Genomic DNA, 22,104 nt, shown 5'->3' with positions numbered 1-22,104 from the left:
TTAAACAAAAGGCAAAAGAGTTTGATGAGATTATCAATCAGCTCAAAGAAAAAGTTAGAATTTTAACAGTTTTGCCTAAGTCTTGGTCCGTGCAAAAAATGGAAGAAGAATTTGGCGTTAATAAATATATGGCAATTTAAGCCAAAAAACTGGCAAATGAAAAAGTTGTTTCGTCGACACCACATAGCAAATATGGACCAAGATTAAGTGAAGGTGTTAAAAATCATGTTTCGAAATTTCATAATAACGACGATATCAATCGATCATTACCTGGAGAAAGAGACTATGTTTCTGTAGCCAAAGATGAGAAGCGTCAACACATCCAAAAAAGGTTATTAATAACATCATTACGGGAAACTTTCAACAGATTTAAGGAACTCAATCCAAATTGCAAAATTGGATTTAGCTCTTTTGCATCAATGCGTCCGAAGCATTGCAAATTGCTGAGTAGTTCAGGAAATCATAACGTTTGTGTTTGTACATTCCATGAAAATGTAAATCTTATGCTTAATAGTCTCAAAAAATATTCCTTTAACATAGAATGCAAAGAATATATGGAAAAAATACTATGTTACATATCAAATAGATCAAAATACTGCTACCTTCGTGAATGTAAAAAATGCCCAACAATGGACGAGTTTGGAAACTGGTTTCTAGATGAGCTTCAGGAACGCAATTTAATTAAAATCACTTATGCACAATGGATTTCTACTGATCGATGCGACATGAAAACTCTTGTAAAACCGGTGGAAGAATTTGTATCGTATTTTTGCGAAAAAATAGAAAAATTACTTACTCATGATTACATTAAAACACAAGAGTCCACATTTCTTAACAATATAAAAGCTAATTTGCAAGAAAATGAGGTTGTTGTGATTTGCGATTTTTCCGAAAATTATTTATTTTATATTTTTATTTTTTATTATATGAAGTTCAAAGTCATCAATGGAACAATGATCAAGCAACAATCCATCCATTCGTTGTTTATTATAAAGATGAAAAAGGTTCTCTGGCAAATTTAAGCTTTGTAGTTATATCTGAAGTTTTAAGTCATGACACAATAGCTGTGCAAGTATTTATTTCTAAATTGGTAACATTTTTGAAACAACAAATGCAGGTAAAAAGAATAAAATTTATGTCGGATGGTGCTGCATCTCAGTATAAAAATAGGAAAAAAATTGCGAGTTAATGTCAGTTTAAATCGAAATACGACATTGACGCTGAATGGCATTTTTTTTGCAACATCACACGGCAAAGGACCTTGTGATGCAATTGGTGGTACATTAAAACGGATGGCAACAAGTGCTAGTTTGGCTAGGCATCATGAACATCCGATTACGAGTGCAAAAACGTTAGTTGACTGGGCTAGCAAGCGAAAAGAAGACTATCTCACAAGAAGAATATTATCAGGGTGTGGAAGAATTGAGTAGCATGTATGATAACACCAAACAAATTCCAGGTACCCAAAAGTATCATTCTTTTGTACCTGTATCCGAGAATGAAGTAGCAGCAAAGTTGTACTCTAACGACAATGCAGCAAGTTATCATAATGTGTATAGAAATATAAGAAAATAATGAAAAAATTAAATTATATACAACAAAATTGTTAGTTGATAAAAATAAATGTTGATAAAAAATAAGTGCTAAAAATTTTAGTATTATTATTAGTATCTCTTAAACTCCGGCAAATATAGGAATTATTTGACCAAATTGTAGAGAATTATATTTTTTTTCTTTTATAAATGTTGTGTTCTGTTGGTGCAACATGTATAACATGTTAAAAATTTGTATTAAGATAAAAAACACATTTTTTAATATCGTTACGTTTTATATTATATTAACCCACATGTGTTCAAATGATTTTCAACGTAACTCCTAAACATATATTTTTACCATGATGATATATTCGGAAAAGTTGTTGGAAATTATAAGCAAATTCATAAAATTTCATGAACATGACGGTATAACACGACAAACATATTAAATGGGAATATTTACTATAAAAAAGACAATAAATTAGAAATATGTTTCAAAATATCTCGAGAATGGTTGCATTTAGAAGGAGATTTATAATGAGCTTTTTTGTTTTAAATCACATCAGGAATCATAATTTGTGGCTAAAAATGATTGTTAACATACAAAAATCCGAAGTTTCGAAAATTCTTAAAAATTCGATGTTCCACAAAGTTCGTCAAAAATAGTTTTACCATCTTGGACCCATTTTTTAAATTTATCACATAACTTCTATTTTATATGAAAAAATTAAAAAAAAATTAAAAAATATATATTTTGGATATTGCAAATTAAAGTTTTTTTTTGTAAATAAAAAAGAGTACTATTTTTTTTTCTCAGTGTATATTTTTTCCATGTTTAGACATCAATACTCTACAACTCTTTCTAAGACACTATTACGGTACGACTCATAGTTTTTGAGATATAAGTTATCAAAGATTTCTCCTAGTAAAATCGATACGCCCTTTTCAAAAGTTACGCTTGAGTCAAAAAAATCCCAATTGCTGTGGAAAACTCATATGTCCTTCAACCCAAACGGAATACAAACTTTCATTCGAATCAAAAATACTCATGTTTTGTCATTTGTCGATTTCATTTGGAATTGCTCCATTGCAAAATGGTCCAGGAGACGTATTCGAGTGGAAATTTGAGTTCGCTGATGTTCAAAAATAGTAAAAGAGCCAAGAAATGCAAACAACGAATTAATAGATCCAAAACATACATTCAGCAAGACGAACAGAAAGCTTTACAATGCTCCTGTTCTATGTTCCGGTGGCTCGATGAAGCTTTGTCGAAGTTGATAACTTTCACTTTTCACTGTTAGTTTTTCTCAGAAGAAAAGTCATGTGAAATAAAATAATATAATTTTACCCTTTTTCTTAACATATGTTTTGTGTAATCCGTTTCATAAATTAGCATTAATAAATAATCCCCGTCAGATGGACACATCGCGTATCTATAAAGTTATTTGAACTGATAAAGAATCATCCAAAATTGATAGCAGATAAAGAAAAAAAAAAGCAATTAGTTGAAACACTTTTCGGTATTCCTGAAAGACAATTGGAACGAACCATACAAGCATGACCATCCCAACATTTTCGCTATACAATTCACAATTCACAAACGATTTCGCAAGTCGCGTATGCTTCCCTCAAATTTGTAATACTTTCACATTTAACTCATATTCTCCCTCAATCTCTCGTTTTTCGTTCTCGGTTCATCTGGGTGTCTCGACGGGCCTCAGCTGGTTCTGCGGCATCATACTGCTGTGGCTGAACTGCTGCCAGCCGGTAACCTCATCGGAGCTGGGACTGTTTGGTGGTCAGGGGATAAGAGGTAAGTACAGGTTTGAAATATTGCTCGCTCTGTGGGGGTGGGGGAAAATGCAAATATTCGCTCCATAATAGAGTCAATAAATTTCACCTGAACACACAAACCGATGATACCGTAGTTAGCTAATGGAAAAATGTGCAAGATTCTGCCACAAAATATGCTCGAGAATATCAAGTGATCAATGCAAGTGCGGGGATCTTTAAATGGACCCAACTCGCACAATATTTCACTCATTGCTCTCTTGCTTTGCCCTCGAAAGACAATGTGCGTTTAATTCACCCGCAAACAACTTGTCAAGAGTCATCACAAGGTACGACGATGAATGGGAGCCTGTAGAATATGGCCACGAGTTTCCGGAGCAGAAGGGAAGCGATGAAATGTGCAGCACACCCCTAACCAAACTTCCGACCCGCTTGCCCCGAATCAAGCCCAGGGAATGTTTGCATGAAAATGGCAAGATAATCATGAAAGAGTGACTCTTGGTGGATGTGCATCTTCTCGTCAGTGCCGCCGTTAGTTGCATCCCGCGCGCCATGTCCAAGGTGGATTTCGCTCGAATCGCACCGGAACAATGTGAACACGCGTCGTCGTGTGGAACGCGAAGAAGGATACCACCTAGCCGAGAGGAGTCGACGATGAGCCTGAAGATGTGCGGATGACGCTGATGAAGTCAAAAGCTATGAATAGGAGATCACATACACTCGTCCGTCGACTTGTACCCATTGTTGGGCATTGTGGCGCCCTTCGAAAGCAACTTCTGCACCAGATTAGCTCCAAGGGACTACGCCAGGGTGGGGCGGGTGACAATTAAGCGCTCCTATTAGTAAATTAAAAATGCAACAGCATGGAAATTGAGCGCATTCGTGAAGCGGACGTCAAGTTGGGATTTGTTGTAAAAACAGCTCATCAGAGCAGCAGTCTTTGATGAAGCCCCCCTCTGATGTGCCTGTCAACCTGTTTGGTTGATTGAGGCGTAGGCGTTACTGAGAGCGTCTTCGAGTACGGGATTGCGAGCGATGCGAAAGGAAGAAATAAGCGTTAAGCTATGCAACATTGTGAAGTACACGTTTGGAGATGAGCGATTGTGAAAGTTTTCCTTTGGGATCCTGTGCCTAAGGCAGCATTAAGAAACACATTACCATTTTCTCAGCTCACCCTCTCTGTTGCTTCTGGTGTTTGAGAACTCCCATCATTCAGAAGTCAAGAGAACAGATTTGCAATTTATCACTCCACTTATTGCATACATTAAACATTCAGTACGAGAGAAAGTGCTGTATAATTTGAGAAGTCCAATTCAAGTACACGTAATTTGAGATCTCTACAGGATAGACCCGATTTGGTGAATAGGATGAGGTTGGTGTTTGAAGATAAAGAAAAAAATACACTGATCAAAAGTTCCAGGCTTCCAGCAGATTCCATATTTCTTCGATAGCCATAATTGGCAACACGCTCAGTAAATTATGGAACTTCCATTGAACATTTTCCCAAATGTCATTCGCCAGTATTTCACCTACCCGGAAGCTAAACCAGAATGAAAAAGATGGAAAAGTTCCACGAAATAAAATTATGACTTTCGCCAAATCAGTAAATCCAGATAATTAATAAGGATAATTCAACATAACATTAAAAAGCGATTCCGTTGCATTTCTGTATTCCTTACAAAACGAGTATAACCTTTTTTTCTGGCTGAGTAAAGGTTCGGAACATCCATTCAAACGAATTCAAATGATTCAAACGAATCGAATATTTGCGAATTAAATGTGCTATAATATCCCAAAACATGTAAATCAAACGTTATACCAGATGACATATTCGATTTTAGGTTTGAAATGTCTCTTCCCAATCAGTATCAGACCTAAATTTCATTCATTTACATGATCTAGCAATATTCATTTCAAAATTGGAAAAAACACACCATTGAATCAGACAACGAAACAAATACCAATGTCATATAAAGGGTGTGTCACATCAAATTGCATCACGGAAAAAACGCTGTAGAAATTCGCCCAGTAGACCGATCCTTTTGAAAATTTTAGACAGTAAAATAAAAACTATTAAACAACTTTTGGCATTTTCTTTTTATTCATACTTCGAGCCCAAGCCCGTATGCTCGCACCTTCCTCTTTACCCCGTCCATAAGGTTCTGTACAACGTCAGGTTGTAGTTTTTTTTGAACAGAAATCCATTTTCTCTTGAAGTTCGCCTCCGATTTGACAACTTTTGGGTTCTTCCGGAGGGCCTGCTTCAAAATCGCCCAATATTTCTCTATTGGGCGAAGCTCCGGCGCGTTGAGCGGGTTCATTTCCTTTGGCACGAAGGTGACCCCGTTGGCAACACGTCCTTTGAATAGTGGCACGAAGCGAGATCCGGCCAGAAGATGGTCGGGCCCTCGTGCTGCTTCAATAGTGGTAGTAAGCGCTTCTGTAGGCACTCCTTTAGGTAAACCTGCCCGTTTACCGTGCCGGTCATCACGAAGGGGGCGCTCCGCTTTCCGCAAGAGCAGATCGCTTGCCACACCATGTACTTTTTGGCAAACTTGGATAGTTTCTGCTTGCGAATCTCCTCCGGAACGCTGAATTTGTCCTCTGCGGAGAAGAACAACAGGCCCGGCAGCTGACGAAAGTCCGCTTTGACGTAGGTTTCGTCGTCCATTAACAGGCAATGCGGCTTCGTCAGCATTTCGGTGTACAGCTTCCGGGCTCGCGTCTTCCCCACCATGTTTTGCCTTTCGTCGCGGTTAGGAGCCTTCTGAACCTTGTATGTACGCAGGCCCTCCCGCTGCTTGGTCCGCTGGACGAATGAACTTGACAAATTCAGCTTATTGGCGACATCCCGGACCGAACTTCTCGGATCACGTCTAAACTGCTTAACTACGCGCTTGGGATCTTTTTCACTGACGGAGCATCCATTTTTGCCATTCTTCACCTTCCGGTCGATGGTTTGGTTCTCGAAGTATCGTTTTAGTACTCTGCTGACCGTGGATTGGTCTATACACTCTTATCTGATTATAAACGAAAGCTGAAGATATAATTCCTAAAAATTCAATTTCTACAGCGTTTTTTCCGTGATGCAATTTGATGTGACACACCCTTTAAGTTTCGTAAGAAGCATTGAAACAAACCATCCCAAATATATGTTAATGAAAGTTATAGTATAAAAATCGTATTGTTATGATTTTTATACTAAATGTTATAAATATTATATTTTTTTTATACATCCTAAATGCATATCTAAGTACCTATCAAATTAACTTCAAAATTCCTATGCAATTTGAACCAGCAAAGTTTCACTCACAACTGGGTGACGGAAATACATCTGTATCCCGTTTCTGGGCTTACTTAAACTCGTTCGTCGCCCCGTCGAACATGTTAAAGCAAGATCTTGGAACGTTTTCAATATTTGCTCGTGCTAATAATCAATACAAGCTGCAAAAATGGTACTTTTTTAATATTAAATTTAGAATCAATTTGAGTGGATAGAAAAAAAAAATTGAAGATTGGTGTTCAAGACACGACCGAATTATTCACGTAGGACTACAAATTTATTGCCGGCGAGAAACAATACACAAATTATACTATGCAGCATCTTTCGCCGAATACCAACCGAAAATCCGAACTATATCGGTAGCGCGATGAGAGCGACAGTGACATCAATCGTTGCGGAACAAACTTTCATCTTCAAGTTTAACCGTAGAACACAGCTCTTACCGCAGAAAAACGCTTTCTTCACACCAGGCTAGAAATTCTGCTGCACTTTGACGCCACTTTTAACCCGGAAATAATGCTCGAATTCACGGAAATTAAATGATCGATCGGAAGGTCATCCCTTTCCTGCTAAAAGTTTTGAAAATCAATTTTTTATTATTTCGAATATTAATTAACTTACTGAATCATCGAGTAGTTTTCCAGTATCTCTTACCAAAATTACTTTTCTAACACTCCCGAAAACATCACTCCAAAGAACACAGAGAACACGGATGTGTCGATGTCGACAGCAACCGCTTTTAACGCGGATTTTCCAATTAACGCGTTTTTTTAACGCGGTACCCGCAATATCACATCTCCCCCTCAGCTCACCTCTTATGTTCCCTCAGAGCATATTACGGTAATTAGTGCTTGTAACGGAGCTTAGCGCTTATGAAGGAAATTAGTGCCGCACCATATCACGATTCTTATGTGGATTTTAGGTGTTAGGTGACGGGTAGCTCAGCGGGCTGTACAACGGGGCGGGGTTTTTACGGGCAGCGATTCGTGAATGGATTTCCCTGTCTACTTAGCTCTGGACGGTCCAACAGTGGTACTGCACGTGCATCGGCAGTAGAGTGTACAAATCACAAGAGAATCGTCTAGCAGCAGCAGATGTCCTCATTCGTAAGGAAAACCGAACTATAGCTACCAGTAACCAACGAAATTGCAGGAAAAACTACGGATTTCCGGAAGCGAGTAACACTCAACTTTTCACTTCCGTTCTACGTAAGGATAGTCCCATTTGATATCTATCATTAGGTGACATGGGTTTTTCTTACGCGGATATTCCAATTACGACGGTTTTTTACGCGGATTTTCGGTTTTTTTGCGCGGATTTTCTAATTAACGCGTTTTTTCACGCGGATTTTCCAATTAACGCGGTTTTTTTACGCGGTTTTCTTTACGAGGTACGTATCCCCCGCGTGAAAAAACCTGGATGTACGTGGCGCTTTGACGCCACTTTCAGACCGAAAACAATGCTCGAATTCACGAGAATCGGCAGAATGATCGGTCGGAAAAAGTCATCAATAAGTAATTCATGATTTATTATTACTAGTCATCCTGCAAGCGATCAGAGTGTCAGCGAGGATTTACAAATGGCCTTTCTCAAGACCGAGTGTTTAAATTATTTTCCCAAATTCCAAAATTGTCCAAAAGACGAATAGAATCAACAATAATCAGCAATCACAATAATCACACTTTCAGCAAAAAAATTAAAAAAAAATCACTTCAAATTCCGTTGAATTACAGGGGAACTTCGATATAATGTACCCTCGTTATAACGTACATATTTTCAAAGTCCAAAGAAATAGTTTTTTGAATATTATGTTTCTGAAAGAACAATAAATTATCTGTATTTTGATACTAAAGCTTGTTTTGTACAACCTATCCCGAGGTACAACTATTTTGTGATTCCGGATTCTAAATGAATCAAATTTTAATCAACAGTACGAAGGGATACATCATGAGAAAGGTTGGTTTCGTCTTCCAGTTGAATTTATTCATTAACCTTACTCAAACAGCAACACATAAAGTAATATAAGCTACGTTTCTGAGTTCTTTATTATGCTTCGATACAACGTACAATTTTGAAAGTAAAATGTACGATATATCGATATTGCATTGTATATTTTAAAATGCATCGAATTATTTTAAAATACCCCTTTAGTCGAATTGGTGGCCCTGGAAAGGACCGATGGGTTTGCGTGGTTTTGTAGAAGCAGTTGAAGATGGGTGATTAACGATTCACTGTTATTCTCGCGAGAGCAATACATAGTATTTGTATCGTTGTTGCCAATGCACGTAACGCACACATCGCGATCACACCGCGAAGATTTTTCTCGTGCTAGACATAGTGCGACCCGAGGTGATTACATATCTATTCCTCCACTACTTTTATCTGTATGATAACTCATAAAATCCACTATCTACAATTTCTTTCCTTTTCTTCTGTCCGTCAGTACTTGCTCTCCACTATGCTTCGAGCATACTCTGAGAATGCATTCTGAACCATAACGAGCACAATATTTAAAGTGCAGTAATGCAGTAATGCTGTGGTGCAAAAATACAGAAGTACTCTCCACCAGATGGCATGAAAATCGACGGGGTGCTTCCACCGAACAAAATTGCACCACTTTGTGCGATATCCATCTATCATTCTTCCTTGGTATCAAGTAAATAACTGAGTCTAACATCAGCATTGAGAAAGAGTGCTGTCTGCTAGCTGGAGCGAGACAGTGACTTTCAAATATCTCAGTTCATTTTCCTCTAGCCTTGAAAAAAATTATAAGGGGTTGTATCTAGGACACGACCGCATATTTTCGACGTAGAACTACGCAATTATATTATACAGTCCACCTGTTTACCACTTCGAATTATTCTAGAATGCATCGAAATTTTTGTGATAGATTATGTACTTAGTTACAAATAAATTTAATAAACGTCCTATTACGTTTGATATGATGGCTAGGACTACCACAATATGTGAACGGAAGAATTGTCAAACGATCATTTTATTTTACATTTTCCTCTGAAATTATTGCACATCTCATGTTTACGCAGTTCTCAAACCGCGAAAGTTTATTCCCCTCTAGTATCGGAAATGACGATTTTCCCAGGCTTCTCAGCTTAAAAGTACGCTTTAGGGAAACATATTCCGGTCTGCACAACGACAAGCAAGTACAAAAGTACTCAACACCAAAAAATACTCTCGACTTGCATGTAATTGCAAACCCGATTCCCCCAGGCACATTGATTTTGAAGTCCGTGTTAGAGAAACACAGCTCGGTGGGAACAAAAATACCCCCGACTTGCAAGTATAGTTGCAAAGCAGATTTCCACAAGTACATCGATTTTGAAGTCTGTGTTGGGGAAACCGTAAATCGGGCCAATCAAAACTTGGCAGTTAGGGCGTTTAAATAACGCTTGACGTTTTACAGTTATTCAATTGTTCGTCTCATGAAAAATTATATTTTTTTAATTTTATGAATAGACGCGTATAAATATTTCCTATCAATTGATGCAAACATCTTTCCGATATGTTAAGAAATGATCGAGTTATAAGCATTCGAAATACGGGTAGGGTTAGCACACAAACCAGCAGAACAAATGTATGGGAAAAAGGAAGTTCTTCCAGTTTTCATGAATTTAAACCGTTTAGAGATTTGTTTGATATGCTATACATTACATTTCAATGTATAACATATCAAACAAATCTTAGAGAATTTCCGATTCGATTGGTATGCAAATCATGAGAATTCGTTCACAGTGAAAATAGTTATTAACGTTAACTTTATTTCATAAAAAAGTGAGCTGTTTTCCGATTTGACATCCTTCCTGAAAGACGTAATTCTTCGTCAAAACCAATTTGGAAAACTAAACTAAACTCTCGGTACTGAGGAAGGTTAGTTGGAAAATCTCGTCGTCTGGTCGCTAGCGGGATGACTAATGAATTGTGAATGCTGTGAAATGGTGAATTGATATATTCTCTATTCCCATTTTCCGTTGAACGAACACTGCATTTGTTATTGTTATTTCCTATTTCATAAAAACGTGCCCTGTTTTCGCTGCACACAACAATATTTCATGCGTAAAATCATTCAACAATCACAGCACAAAAACACTGAAACACTATGACTGCATTAAAAAAACAGGAAGTGGGTTATATCTATGGTATAACCGCAAGGGTGACGTAGGACTATCGTTGATTTAGAGATCATTTGTTTGAAGTTGAATCTAAATCCATTCTGAATGAATGAATAAATGAATATTTGGGAGACTTCGAAAACGAGAGCGTTACGTTGGAGGCACAAGGTTTTATGCATCCAATATTGGATACGGAAATATCCTACTGATGGGGAAGAATAATCTTCAGAAGCTATCCTGTTGATTGCGATTGATTGAAAAACCACAAAACAAAATGTATTTGATCACAGTGTTACATGGATAGAAAACATTCAATTAAACTCTTTCACATGAATATATTTTGAAAATTCCCAAAGGAACTGGCAGATTATTTTCAGTAACGATTAGAGATTTTCACATTTTCCTCGATACTGGAAGCCCACCAGTGGTTAATGCCAACTCGATAACCACCTGTTAATAGCACTTGATTGAAACATATTTGGTCACAGTGTTACATGGATAGAAAACATTCAATTAAACTCTTTCACATGAATATATTTTGAAAATTCCCAAAGGAACTGGCAGATTATTTTCAGTAACGATTAGAGATTTTCACATTTTCCTCGATACTGGAAGCCCACCAGTGGTTAATGCCAACTCGATAACCACCTGTTAATAGCACTTGATTGAAACATATTTGGTCACAGTGTTACATGGATAGAAAACATTCAATTAAACTCTTTCACATGAATATATTTTGAAAATTCCCAAAGGAACTGGCAGATTATTTTCCAGCAATGATTAGATCTTTCCGGAACTTTCTCGATGCTGAATGGCATCCTAACGGAAAGAGTTCTGCGCGTGTATGTGTCGATCCTTCGCCGTCCACCTCCTCCAGCACGTTAGGCAACGATGTTGTCTTGTCGATGCCCTCACGAAAAATGAATGTGTCTCACCACCAGAATATCGCTTAAGTATGCTTTTTGTGTGTGATTGAATCGAGAGAAGGTGTGGTTTACGATGGCAATTTGGAAGGCAAACTAGAGGGGAATGAACTCTCTGAGCTCGGAACTTTCGGCGACTGAGCAATAATCGATTGCGGGCGCATACAATATTGGATACGGAAATATCCTACTGATGGGGAAGAATAATCTTCAGAAGCTATCCTGTTGATTGCGATTGATTGAAAAACCACAAAACAAAATGTATTTGATCACAGTGTTACATGGATAGAAAACATTCAATTAAACTCTTTCACATGAATATATTTTGAAAATTCCCAGAGGAACTGGCAGATTATTTTCAGTAACGATTAGTTATTTCCACATTTTCCTCGATACTGGAAGCCCACCAGTGGTTAATACCAACTCGATAACCACCTGTTAATAGCACTTGATTGAAACATATTTGGTCACAGTGTTACATGGATAGAAAACATTCAATTAAACTCTTTCACATGAATATATTTTGAAAATTCCCAAAGGAACTGGCAGATTATTTTCCAGCAATGATTAGATCTTTCCGGAACTTTCTCGATGCTGAATGGCATCCTAACGGAAAGAGTTCTGCGCGTGTATGTGTCGATCCTTCGCCGTCCACCTCCTCCAGCACGTTAGGCAACGATGTTGTCTTGTCGATGCCCTCACGAAAAATGAATGTGTCTCACCACCAGAATATCGCTTAAGTATGCTTTTTGTGTGTGATTGAATCGAGAGAAGGTGTGGTTTACGATGGCAATTTGGAAGGCAAACTAGAGGGGAATGAACTCTCTGAGCTCGGAACTTTCGGCGACTGAGCAATAATCGATTGCGGGCGCATACAATATTGGATACGGAAATATCCTACTGATGGGGAAGAATAATCTTCTGAAGTTATCCTGTTAATTACGATTGATTGAAAAACCACAAAACAAAATGTATTTGATCACAGTGTTACATGGATAGAAAACATTCAATTAAACTCTTTCACATGAATATATTTTGAAAATTCCCAGAGGAACTGGCAGATTATTTTCAGTAACGATTAGTTATTTCCACATTTTCCTCGATACTGGAAGCCCACCAGTGGTTAATGCCAACTCGATAACCACCTGTTAATAGCCGCGCGTGTATGTGTGTGTAGCGATGTCTTCCCAGGGAACCGTTTGTGGCATCACTCTCCTCCTGATAGATTCCCTTCTGGCCTAGGGTGCACAAACAGGCTCTTGGTGACACCGTTCATCCGCGCTTTCATGATAAATAAAGAGCTTCACCGCAACAGCGACAACATGCTCCAATCGCTGTTCAATTAGAACTGAGTGGATTTCCGAGCGCCGCTCGGTAATATACCGATTGGTGATTTCAATAGCCTGTTTTGAAAGCAATTTTAAGACTATTGAAACAAGTTTTTGGATCAGAAAGTAACAAGTATATGACGCGTAGACATTTTATCTTTCGAATGAATCATACCATTTCGTTCAGTTGTTTAGGAGCTATTAACGTTCAAAATCTCGGTCTCCGGCGTAACGCTTTCGTTTTCGAAACTTTGATTTTACACCCCGGTATAGAAATGAAAGACGTAGTCCTACGTCAAAAAATTAAACAACGTTTCAGTAATAATAAGGGGCAATTTCATGTCGAACGGGGGGTGTTTTGAGATATTAACATTTTTAATATTAAATTCAATTCTTGAGTAAATTTTTTTGACAGTGTAGTTGAATCAATAATCGTTACAGTCGGTGACACATTAGATCATAGGCAATTCATTCAAAATTCATTCATTCCACCAGCATCAATATAGCACTTTTTATAACCACTTCGATAAACGTTTGGCAACATATAAACATAACAAAGTGTGGGTGACATATAAAAATACAGAAGCACTCTCGCTAGAAGGCATGGCAATTGACCCGGTGTTCCCATCGAACAAAATTGCACCGTTGTTTGCTTTTCCTTCGATCCTTCCTTTCTTCCTATGTATCGGTCAGAACCTCTGAGAAACATCGCAGCATCAGGGAATAATGTTGTCTGCTCGCTTGCTGGATTGATCGCAAATGGATTATTTATACTCCGTTAAAACAGGCTGAGCTAACATTGCAATTTTTCCTCTCTCCACACTGACCGTAGAACAAATGCTGCATTTGATTCACAGGGGTATATGGATATTGTGTCTCACTTACGCAGAGGTTGCGCTTTATTGACTATACGGAAAGGTAAGCACACAAATAGGCAGTATACGAAAAATAGAAATGCCTCCAATTTTCATTTATTTCAACCATTTAAGGATTAGGGAATCGTAATGTATAGCTAGGCTGATCAAACACACCATTTTGAACGGGACAGTACTGTTTTTTCGTCGTATTAGTTTATTTCTTTTTTTTCTTTCGTTATTAAAGAGATTTTCAGCCAAAGGCTGGTTCATCTCTAATAGTATCAGTTTATGTTTTTCCTAAACGAAGCTTAATGTCTAGTGAACCTGTTCACGAATCAATACGGTGCTCCTATGAGTAATAGAAAACGGTAATCAGTAACAAACAAAGTAGTCAGCACATAGGACAACGCACAGTGCGTTGAATGCATAGGAATGTGGGACAAAATCAGAACAGCAAATTTAGCAATTACAACATGTGATGGAAAAGATTGTTCATAAATATCAGAACTACTGTTTGCATAGGTGTCTCTCTTCTTCTTCTTCTTCTTCAATGGCACTAACGTTCCTAGAGGAACTTCGCCGTCTCAACGTAGTATTACTTGCGTCATTTTTATTAGTACTTAGTTGAGATTTCTATGTCAAATAACACGCCTTGAATGCATTCTGAGTGGCAAGCTCTAGAATACGCGTGATCACAGTGCAAGTCGGAGGAAATTTCTTTGACGAAAAATTCCCCCGACCAGAACGGGAATCGAACCCGAACACCCGGCATGTTAGTTATGACGCTAACCACTCGGCCACGGGAGCACTGCACTGCATAGGTGTCTCATGTTATTTGAATAATCGCATAGGTGTCTCAAGTGATATTGTGCACCCGTGGTCGAGTGGTTAGCGTCTCACATTATCATGCCGGGTGTTCGGGTTCGATTCCCGTTCTGGTCGGGGGATTTTTCGCCAAATAAATTTCCTTCGACTTGCACTGTGGTCACACGTATTCTAGAGCTTGCCCCTCGGAATACATTCAAGGCGTGTTATTCGGCTTAAGAAATCTCAACTAAGCATTAATAAATGACGCTAATTAATGCATACGTTGAGACGGCAAAAGTTCCACAGGGAACGTTAACGCCATTCAAGAAGAAGAGTCTCAAGTGATAAAATCTTTTTTATATAAAACATTACATTAAAATACATTGTTAAGTTAATATTTATATATAGTCCACAGAAAAAAAAACATTTTTTTTTCATAATCTTGCATGTGTCACTGCTTCTTCAAAGAAAAATCATTCCGACCACTTCAACACCCATACCCAAATTTAATACGACCGCAAAAGGTTAAACTGTGTGATTGCATACGAGTTGAAGAACACCTGAAAATGTGACAGAAATTGAGACAGTATGTGCGCAAATATGTTGTTGCTATGCTTTGAGTTCCGAGACTGAGTATTATAAAACGCGAATGGCTTGTTTATATCCAATAAGTTATGAACGGACTATGTTAATATGCAATATCTCCTCTCTTCTGTACGAAAGATCACTGCATTTACATTTCTAGCGAGTGATTTACGACTTTTACGATATTGCAAATGGAATTAACCACATGCCCTACGATTTCATTTCCAAAAGTACGGACCAAACACGAGCACATCGAGACGTTCCACTATGATGAGCGAGCGTCAGGTTCGATTTTGTACGAATTGAATTGACAAAAAAAAACAACGTGGAACACACTTTTCAATACAAAAAAAAGAGAATTTCCGGCTGAGATTTCTAGACTGGAATCTAAACCAATCGTCTTGAGACCTTAAGTTACATCAGCAACGTGAGTTATGGGTTCTTAACCATCATTGAACAGCTTTCAAGATAGCAGTCGAAATACAAAATATTCTTGCAATACACTTACGATCAGATCTTGCCGATTTTACTCTAATTATCCTACGCGTTTAGTCACATTCTCCGTCCTGACAGTCCTCCTGAAGTCTTCATTGTGTCGCACATTGACATTTTCAGATTTGAACCTTGAACCTTTTCAAGGTGCAGGAGACAAAGCGCCGACTCACTCCGGACTGTTGGACACTTCTGAAAATGTCATTTGGTTTGAACTTTGGCGAATACAATCCCAAAACTAAACTTCGCGAGGCTTTCATAGGGTATACACAGAACTGACAGTGACCTTTTTCTGTCGTAATTACCCAATTAATATGAAACGCAATTGAAAAATTGTGTCATTTATTCTGGGGCCCACTGGGGCGCTAGACATTAAACGAATAAACTTACCATGAACATCGGAAAAGCTCTGATTGAAAACATTCATATCGAGAAAACTTGAAAATGTAACAAATTCGAACAATTTCTCCACCCGTGCAGCAAGGCACGGATATGATATGCATGACAAACACTGCTCAACATTCACACGTTCCTCCCGCTGGAAAGCTTAAACTTCAGCAGCACAACAAATTCTCTTCATTCACTTTTTAATTTGCTCCAGGCCATTCAAGCAGTTTCGCAAATCACACCTCTGGGACACACCACCGACCGTCTTCGCCCTCTTTACCATCCCCTCCGGCTCACTATTAGCAGGTATTAAATCTGTCACTCGAATGCGTGATTCCATTCCTTATTCCTTGCTGTAATATCTTTTTGTGTCTCCTTATCTTCGCCCCAAACGAGTCTTGGGAGTGCAGAGTCAAACCACGCGGTGGGGGAGGGGGGAGGCGGTGGAATCACCGTCACGTCTTTGGAGTCTTCAACGAGACACCACCACCATGTCGGATGTCCGATTGCAATTGCTAAACAGAATATGAACCTTGGCTCGGCTCCAGCATGAGCAAACCGGTTTCGAGACAAATTTTCATTCGCAAGTCCCAGTCCCAGAGGGTGGATTCCGATAAAACTGTTACTGCCTCATGAGCCGAGAACACGTCGAGAAGTGGAAAACATCTCTGCATATGCTAATGCAAAAAAGGCGAATGTGAGATTCCTAACGAGGCATTGCCTCGCCACAGAGCGCCACCATTCAGAAGGAAGTTCCCCCCTTCTCGCGTGAGGGTATTTTGATGCAGAGCGGAAGCAATAATTCTGCTCGAGCGGAACTGGTGGGCTGAGCTCTGCTTATTTTTGCCTTCCTTCGCCTCACTCCCCCGCACCACGGATCAGACCACCAAAGGCAGTAGCGGCGCACGTGAGAGTAATCCGCACTTCGAGGTGCAGATAGCGCTAAACGACGCCGAAACCGTCGCCACCGTTGTACCATTTCAGGTGAGTAGAGATGGGTAGAACATTCACTGGCAGGAGTTTGGAAATTGTATGTGTTTTGCATGGGTAACTAGCAGTTGCCGTTATGATGGATGCGTCGGCATTGTGTTTTGTCTGGTGCATACGGATCAAAAACTATTCTTCGAATGAATATTTAGCCAAAAGATCCTTCGAATTGAAATGGAATTGTATGTGCACTTTTTCACATAAGAGTCCAACTGAAAGTTCCGTTCTTAAAAGTGTTCATCTTGGGAAGTGATTTCAATGATTTCAAAAGTTAAATTGAACCTGGTAACCGGTTTTGACGTGAAAGAACATTCTTATGGTGTCCAAAGAATAGAAGTTCTTACCCCTAATAGAATTTTCCGAGGACCTGAATAGGTGATTGATTCATTCCTGACTGATTCAGAATATTCTATTCAAAATAATAGCCAGGAATAAGCAATAAGCAAATCATTCAAAATCATTCAAACATCAACACTCAATTTTGCCTGATCTTTCTGAAATGATCCTGATTTTTCTTGATTTTTGAACATTTCTCATTATCTGAATGAAACTCGAATCACCGAAAATTGCACAACGAGAATGATTTGCTAGTCCCAAGCGTCATTCTGTGTGCTCTTTGTGCAATTTGGTTGGTTCAGGTCAATCACGGAGAGCAACTACGAATTGTACAGTCTACCCAAGCTCAAGCTCAGCTCAATTTCTCATTATCTGAATGAAACTTATCTGTAGGAGTCGGTCGGGAAAGACGGACGGTGTGGGAAAAATGGACACCTTACATTTTTATTTTAAACTAGCTGACCCGGCAAACTTCGTCACGCCCAAAATTTGTTTTTTTTGTTATCAATACCTTCAAACATTTTTCTAGTTATGCAAAAAAAAAATTTGTTTGTATGACAGCTCTCTAAGAGAGGGGGAGGAGTATTTAACCACCATAGAAACATTCATCGCATCCTAAAACCTCCACATGCAGAGATGCCAACCTTCCTGATTTTTCAGGATAGTTCTCCGGGTCGCACATGTATATATCTTACATTAAGGTAAACTTTGTACCTAACTTTTTTTTTCTCTACCCTAAATTGCTTCGTGGCTTCCCAAAATAGTGCTAGAAAATTTCATGAAACCAGATTGTCTGACGATTTTATGGAATTACAACTAGTTTAAGTTTTAGGAACAGCATTGCTTTATTTAGGATAATGTGAATGTAGATGTATCTCCAGAGTTATTAATGTAGGAATACGTTTCAGAGTGTAAAATTACTCGAGAGAAAATTTTTGAACAAGATTTTATATGTAATATGTTCGTCTGATTCAACGTAGAATAAACTTTAATGATGAGACTATGGTAAATATATCTATAATCAATAGGAATGGTGTTGTTTTCCACCAGGACAACGCTCGGCCTCACACATCTTTGATGATCCGCCAGAAGCTACGGGTGCACGGATGGGATGTCCTATTGCACCCACCGTATAGTCTGGACAAGTGATTATCATCTCTTCCGGTCCATGCAAAACGCTCTTGGTGATACTAAGTTGGCCTCAAAAGAGGCTTGCGAAAACTGGCTGTCTGAGTTTTTTGCAAATAAGGTGGGGGGAGGGGGGCGTTTATAAGGGGGGGATAATAAGTTGCCTTCTAAATGGCAACAAGTTTGCGAACAAAACGGCGCATATTTGACTTAAATTTTAATGACTCTTACACGATCATTGTTATTCACATTACTAGTAGACTGGTTAGCAGTGTCTTAGAATATCAACAAATATTCACGAGAAACGAATATGATTTTGTTCCAGTGTAAATGACTTTTTTTCAGCTTGAAACACACTGCCCTCATTATATAGATGACAATAACAAACGAGTTCATTTTGTTCATATCGCTGTTGCATGAGCAAATTTGCTATAATGAATGAATGCGACATTGAGGGGGGTTCATAACTTTGCTGTTATTTATACTTTGGATATCAAAAGCAACAAATTGATATTCATCACATCCGAAACGATATTCGTTCTGGCAGTAAATTTAAGTTCAAAATAAATTTTATTTGACGAGACGGTAGCAACGGCATATGCAGAATGGATACAACGAGTGGTTTTAGCTGCCGTCAAGTCATTTGCGACATCGGAAATTTCATAAGGTGTTTCCGATTACGACATCCGGCAACTGCAAAACCCAACCGCACACAGCAGCCTCAGGTTAGAAGTTAAAAAACAGCTGATATTCATTCGGCTGAAACGAAATTCAGTTCTGACGTTTCCGATAATCAAGATGAAAATGACACTGGGTGGAAAAAATAAACATCAAAACATATTGAAGGACATAAGTTCATTTGCTCATATTCAATGGTTGCCTGGATTTGTCATTTTAATTTTCGTTTGGAATATATAGGTTTTCGATGCAACCTAGCCCAAAAATCTATGCATTTGATCTTAGCGAAGATGATTTTTTCCAACACTGCTGGTTAGTACGATTAGAAATTCAGTTTAACAGTTTAACAATTTTCACCAAAATCAAATATGTTTATATCAACTATCGACCTGAAAATCTCATAGAACATTAAAAAGGCTCTTGACACTTCATTCCAGAAGATTTGTTCATTAGCAATTTCGAATGTTTTTGAGTTTCAACTAGAAACGGAACTCATTGAAAAACAAATCGCTGAGAAAGTCCTGTTTAAATTCTGGGTTTTTTTTTATTAAATTTAGATCTTCGGGATTCGGAGTTAGAATAAAACCAAAATTTAAACATCCAAATATCTGAAATGTAATGATCAAAAGTTTTAAATTAAAACTCTGAAATTAAAAAATCGAAATCCCGAAGCTCTAAGATCATTCAAATGTTTGTATTGAATTTTTTGGATATCTATTTTCTTGAATTGATTTGTAATTTTCGGATTTCAGTCTAAGTATGCAATGCAATGTGACATGCAATGTCATTTTCCATTACATGTAATGGAGGTTAATTTGTTACATATAACTCGCTGTAAAATCAATTTAATTAGTACCGTAAAAGCGGCTAACTTTGATAGTGCGGGTAACATTGATAGCGCATGATGACCTGCAAATAACTACCTATCACATTATTCTCGTTATATTTACTATAAATAAAGGGTGTGTCACATCAAATTGCATCACGGAAAAAACGCTGTAGAAATTCGCCCAGTAGACCGATCCTTTTGAAAATTTTAGACAGTAAAATAAAAACTATTAAACAACTTTTGGAATTTTCCATTTTTCATACTTCGAGCCCAAGCCCGTATGCTCGTACCTTCCTCTTTACCCCGTCCATAAGGTTCTGTAAGGTTGTAGTTTTTTTGAACAGAAATCCATTTTCTCTTGAAGTCCGCCATCGATTTGACAACTTTTGGGTTCTTCCGGAGGGCCTGCTTTATAATCGCCCAATATTTCTCTATTGGGCGAAGCTCCGGCGCGTTGGGCGGGTTCATTTCCTTTGGCACGAAGGTGACCCCGTTGGCTTCGTACCACTCCAACACGTCCTTTGAATAGTGGCACGAAGCGAGATCCGGCCAGAAGATGGTCGGGCCCTCGTGCTGCTTCAATAGTGGTAGTAAGCGCTTCTGTAGGCACTCCTTAAGGTAAACCTGCCCGTTTACCGTGCCGGTCATCACGAAGGGGGCGCTCCGCTTTCCGCAAGAGCAGATCGCTTGCCACACCATGTACTTTTTGGCAAACTTGGATAGTTTCTGCTTGCGAATCTCCTCCGGAACGCTGAATTTGTCCTCTGCGGAGAAGAACAACAGGCCCGGCAGCTCACGAAAGTCCGCTTTGACGTAGGTTTCGTCGTCCATTACCAGGCAATGCGGCTTCGTCAGCATTTCGGTGTACAGCTTCCGGGCTCGCGTCTTCCCCATCATGTTTTGCCTTTCGTCGCGGTTGAGAGCCTTCTGAACCTTGTATGTACGCAGGCCCTCCCGCTGCTTGGTACGCTGGACGAATGAAATTGACAAATTCAGCTTATTGACGACATCCCGGACCGAACTTCTCGGATCACGTCTAAACTGCTTAACTACGCGCTTGTGATCTTTTTCACTGACGGAGCATCCATTTTTGCCGCTCTTCACCTTCCGGTCGATGGTTAGGATCTCGAAGTATCGTTTTAGTACTCTGCTGACCGTGGATTGGACGATTCCCAGCATCTTACCGATGTCCCGATGTGACAACTCCGAATTCTCGAAATGAGTGCACAGGATTAATTCACGACGCTCTTTTTCGTTCGACGACATTTTTCCAAATTTACGAAAAATTGACAGTGAAGCATGGCCAACGTGATCTATACACTCTTATCTGATTTTAAAGCGAAAGCTGAAGATATAATTCCTAAAAATTAAATTTCTACAGCGTTTTTTCCGTGATGCAATTTGATGTGACACACCCTTTAGCACATATGTTACCATTTAGTAAATGAGGTGATATTCTATGTATACAGCTATGATTTTGTGCTGTTTGCGTCGTTCATTTATCAAGAAAGTAAATAAACATTTTTACTGATTTTGAGCTTTCTTATAAGCCATTAAAACAATCACATATTTCTCATATAACTAACCCAGGGAGCTATAGTCCAATATAGATTTTTTAATGTTGGTATACTACTCTCAATATTTTCTCAAATATTCATTCATATAAATGTCAATATGTGCGTTAAATTTGCATTTTTCTAAGAAACATCCAATATTTCAAAAATCGGATAATGGTTTGTTCATTCAGGTTGCTCCACTGATAAGATCCAGACTACCTTCGACAGAATGAGCAAACTACCATACCCACGCATTGTTTGTAAACAAACCAACGAGTTCCTCCTGCGGTGCATATTCGTGATTTTTTAACAAAGTTATTATTCGTTTTCTGATAACTGTAGTGCCGTCTAAACCGTCTAAAATGTCGCGAGAGAATGAGAAAAGAACCTATACAGACTACACACCCAAAAAGTTACAGGCAGCTGTAGCTGAAATGCAGAAAAAAGGAGCATCTATTTACGCGGCTTCATGGAG

At 38.6% G+C, this 22,104-nt stretch overlaps 1 protein-coding gene across 12 annotated transcripts in view; it reads left to right on the top strand.

Moving 5' to 3' along the window:
* Positions 1 to 22,104, top strand: part of LOC129770678 (collagen alpha-1(XVIII) chain) — a 742,307-nt gene that overhangs the window by 283,209 nt on the left and 436,994 nt on the right. For all 12 annotated transcript variants that reach the window (XM_055773649.1, XM_055773645.1, XM_055773650.1 and 9 more), the window contains exon 4: positions 3,257 to 3,348. In XM_055773649.1, the coding sequence (XP_055629624.1) occupies positions 3,257 to 3,348 (92 nt within the window). The remainder of the gene's footprint in view (positions 1 to 3,256; positions 3,349 to 22,104) is intronic.

This window comes from Toxorhynchites rutilus, chromosome 2 (assembly GCF_029784135.1).
Source record: "Toxorhynchites rutilus septentrionalis strain SRP chromosome 2, ASM2978413v1, whole genome shotgun sequence".
In the NCBI taxonomy this organism is placed as follows: Eukaryota; Metazoa; Arthropoda; class Insecta; order Diptera; family Culicidae; genus Toxorhynchites; species Toxorhynchites rutilus.
The sequence above is the reverse complement of the archived record's forward strand: the minus strand, read 5'-3'. Positions and strand labels throughout refer to the sequence as shown.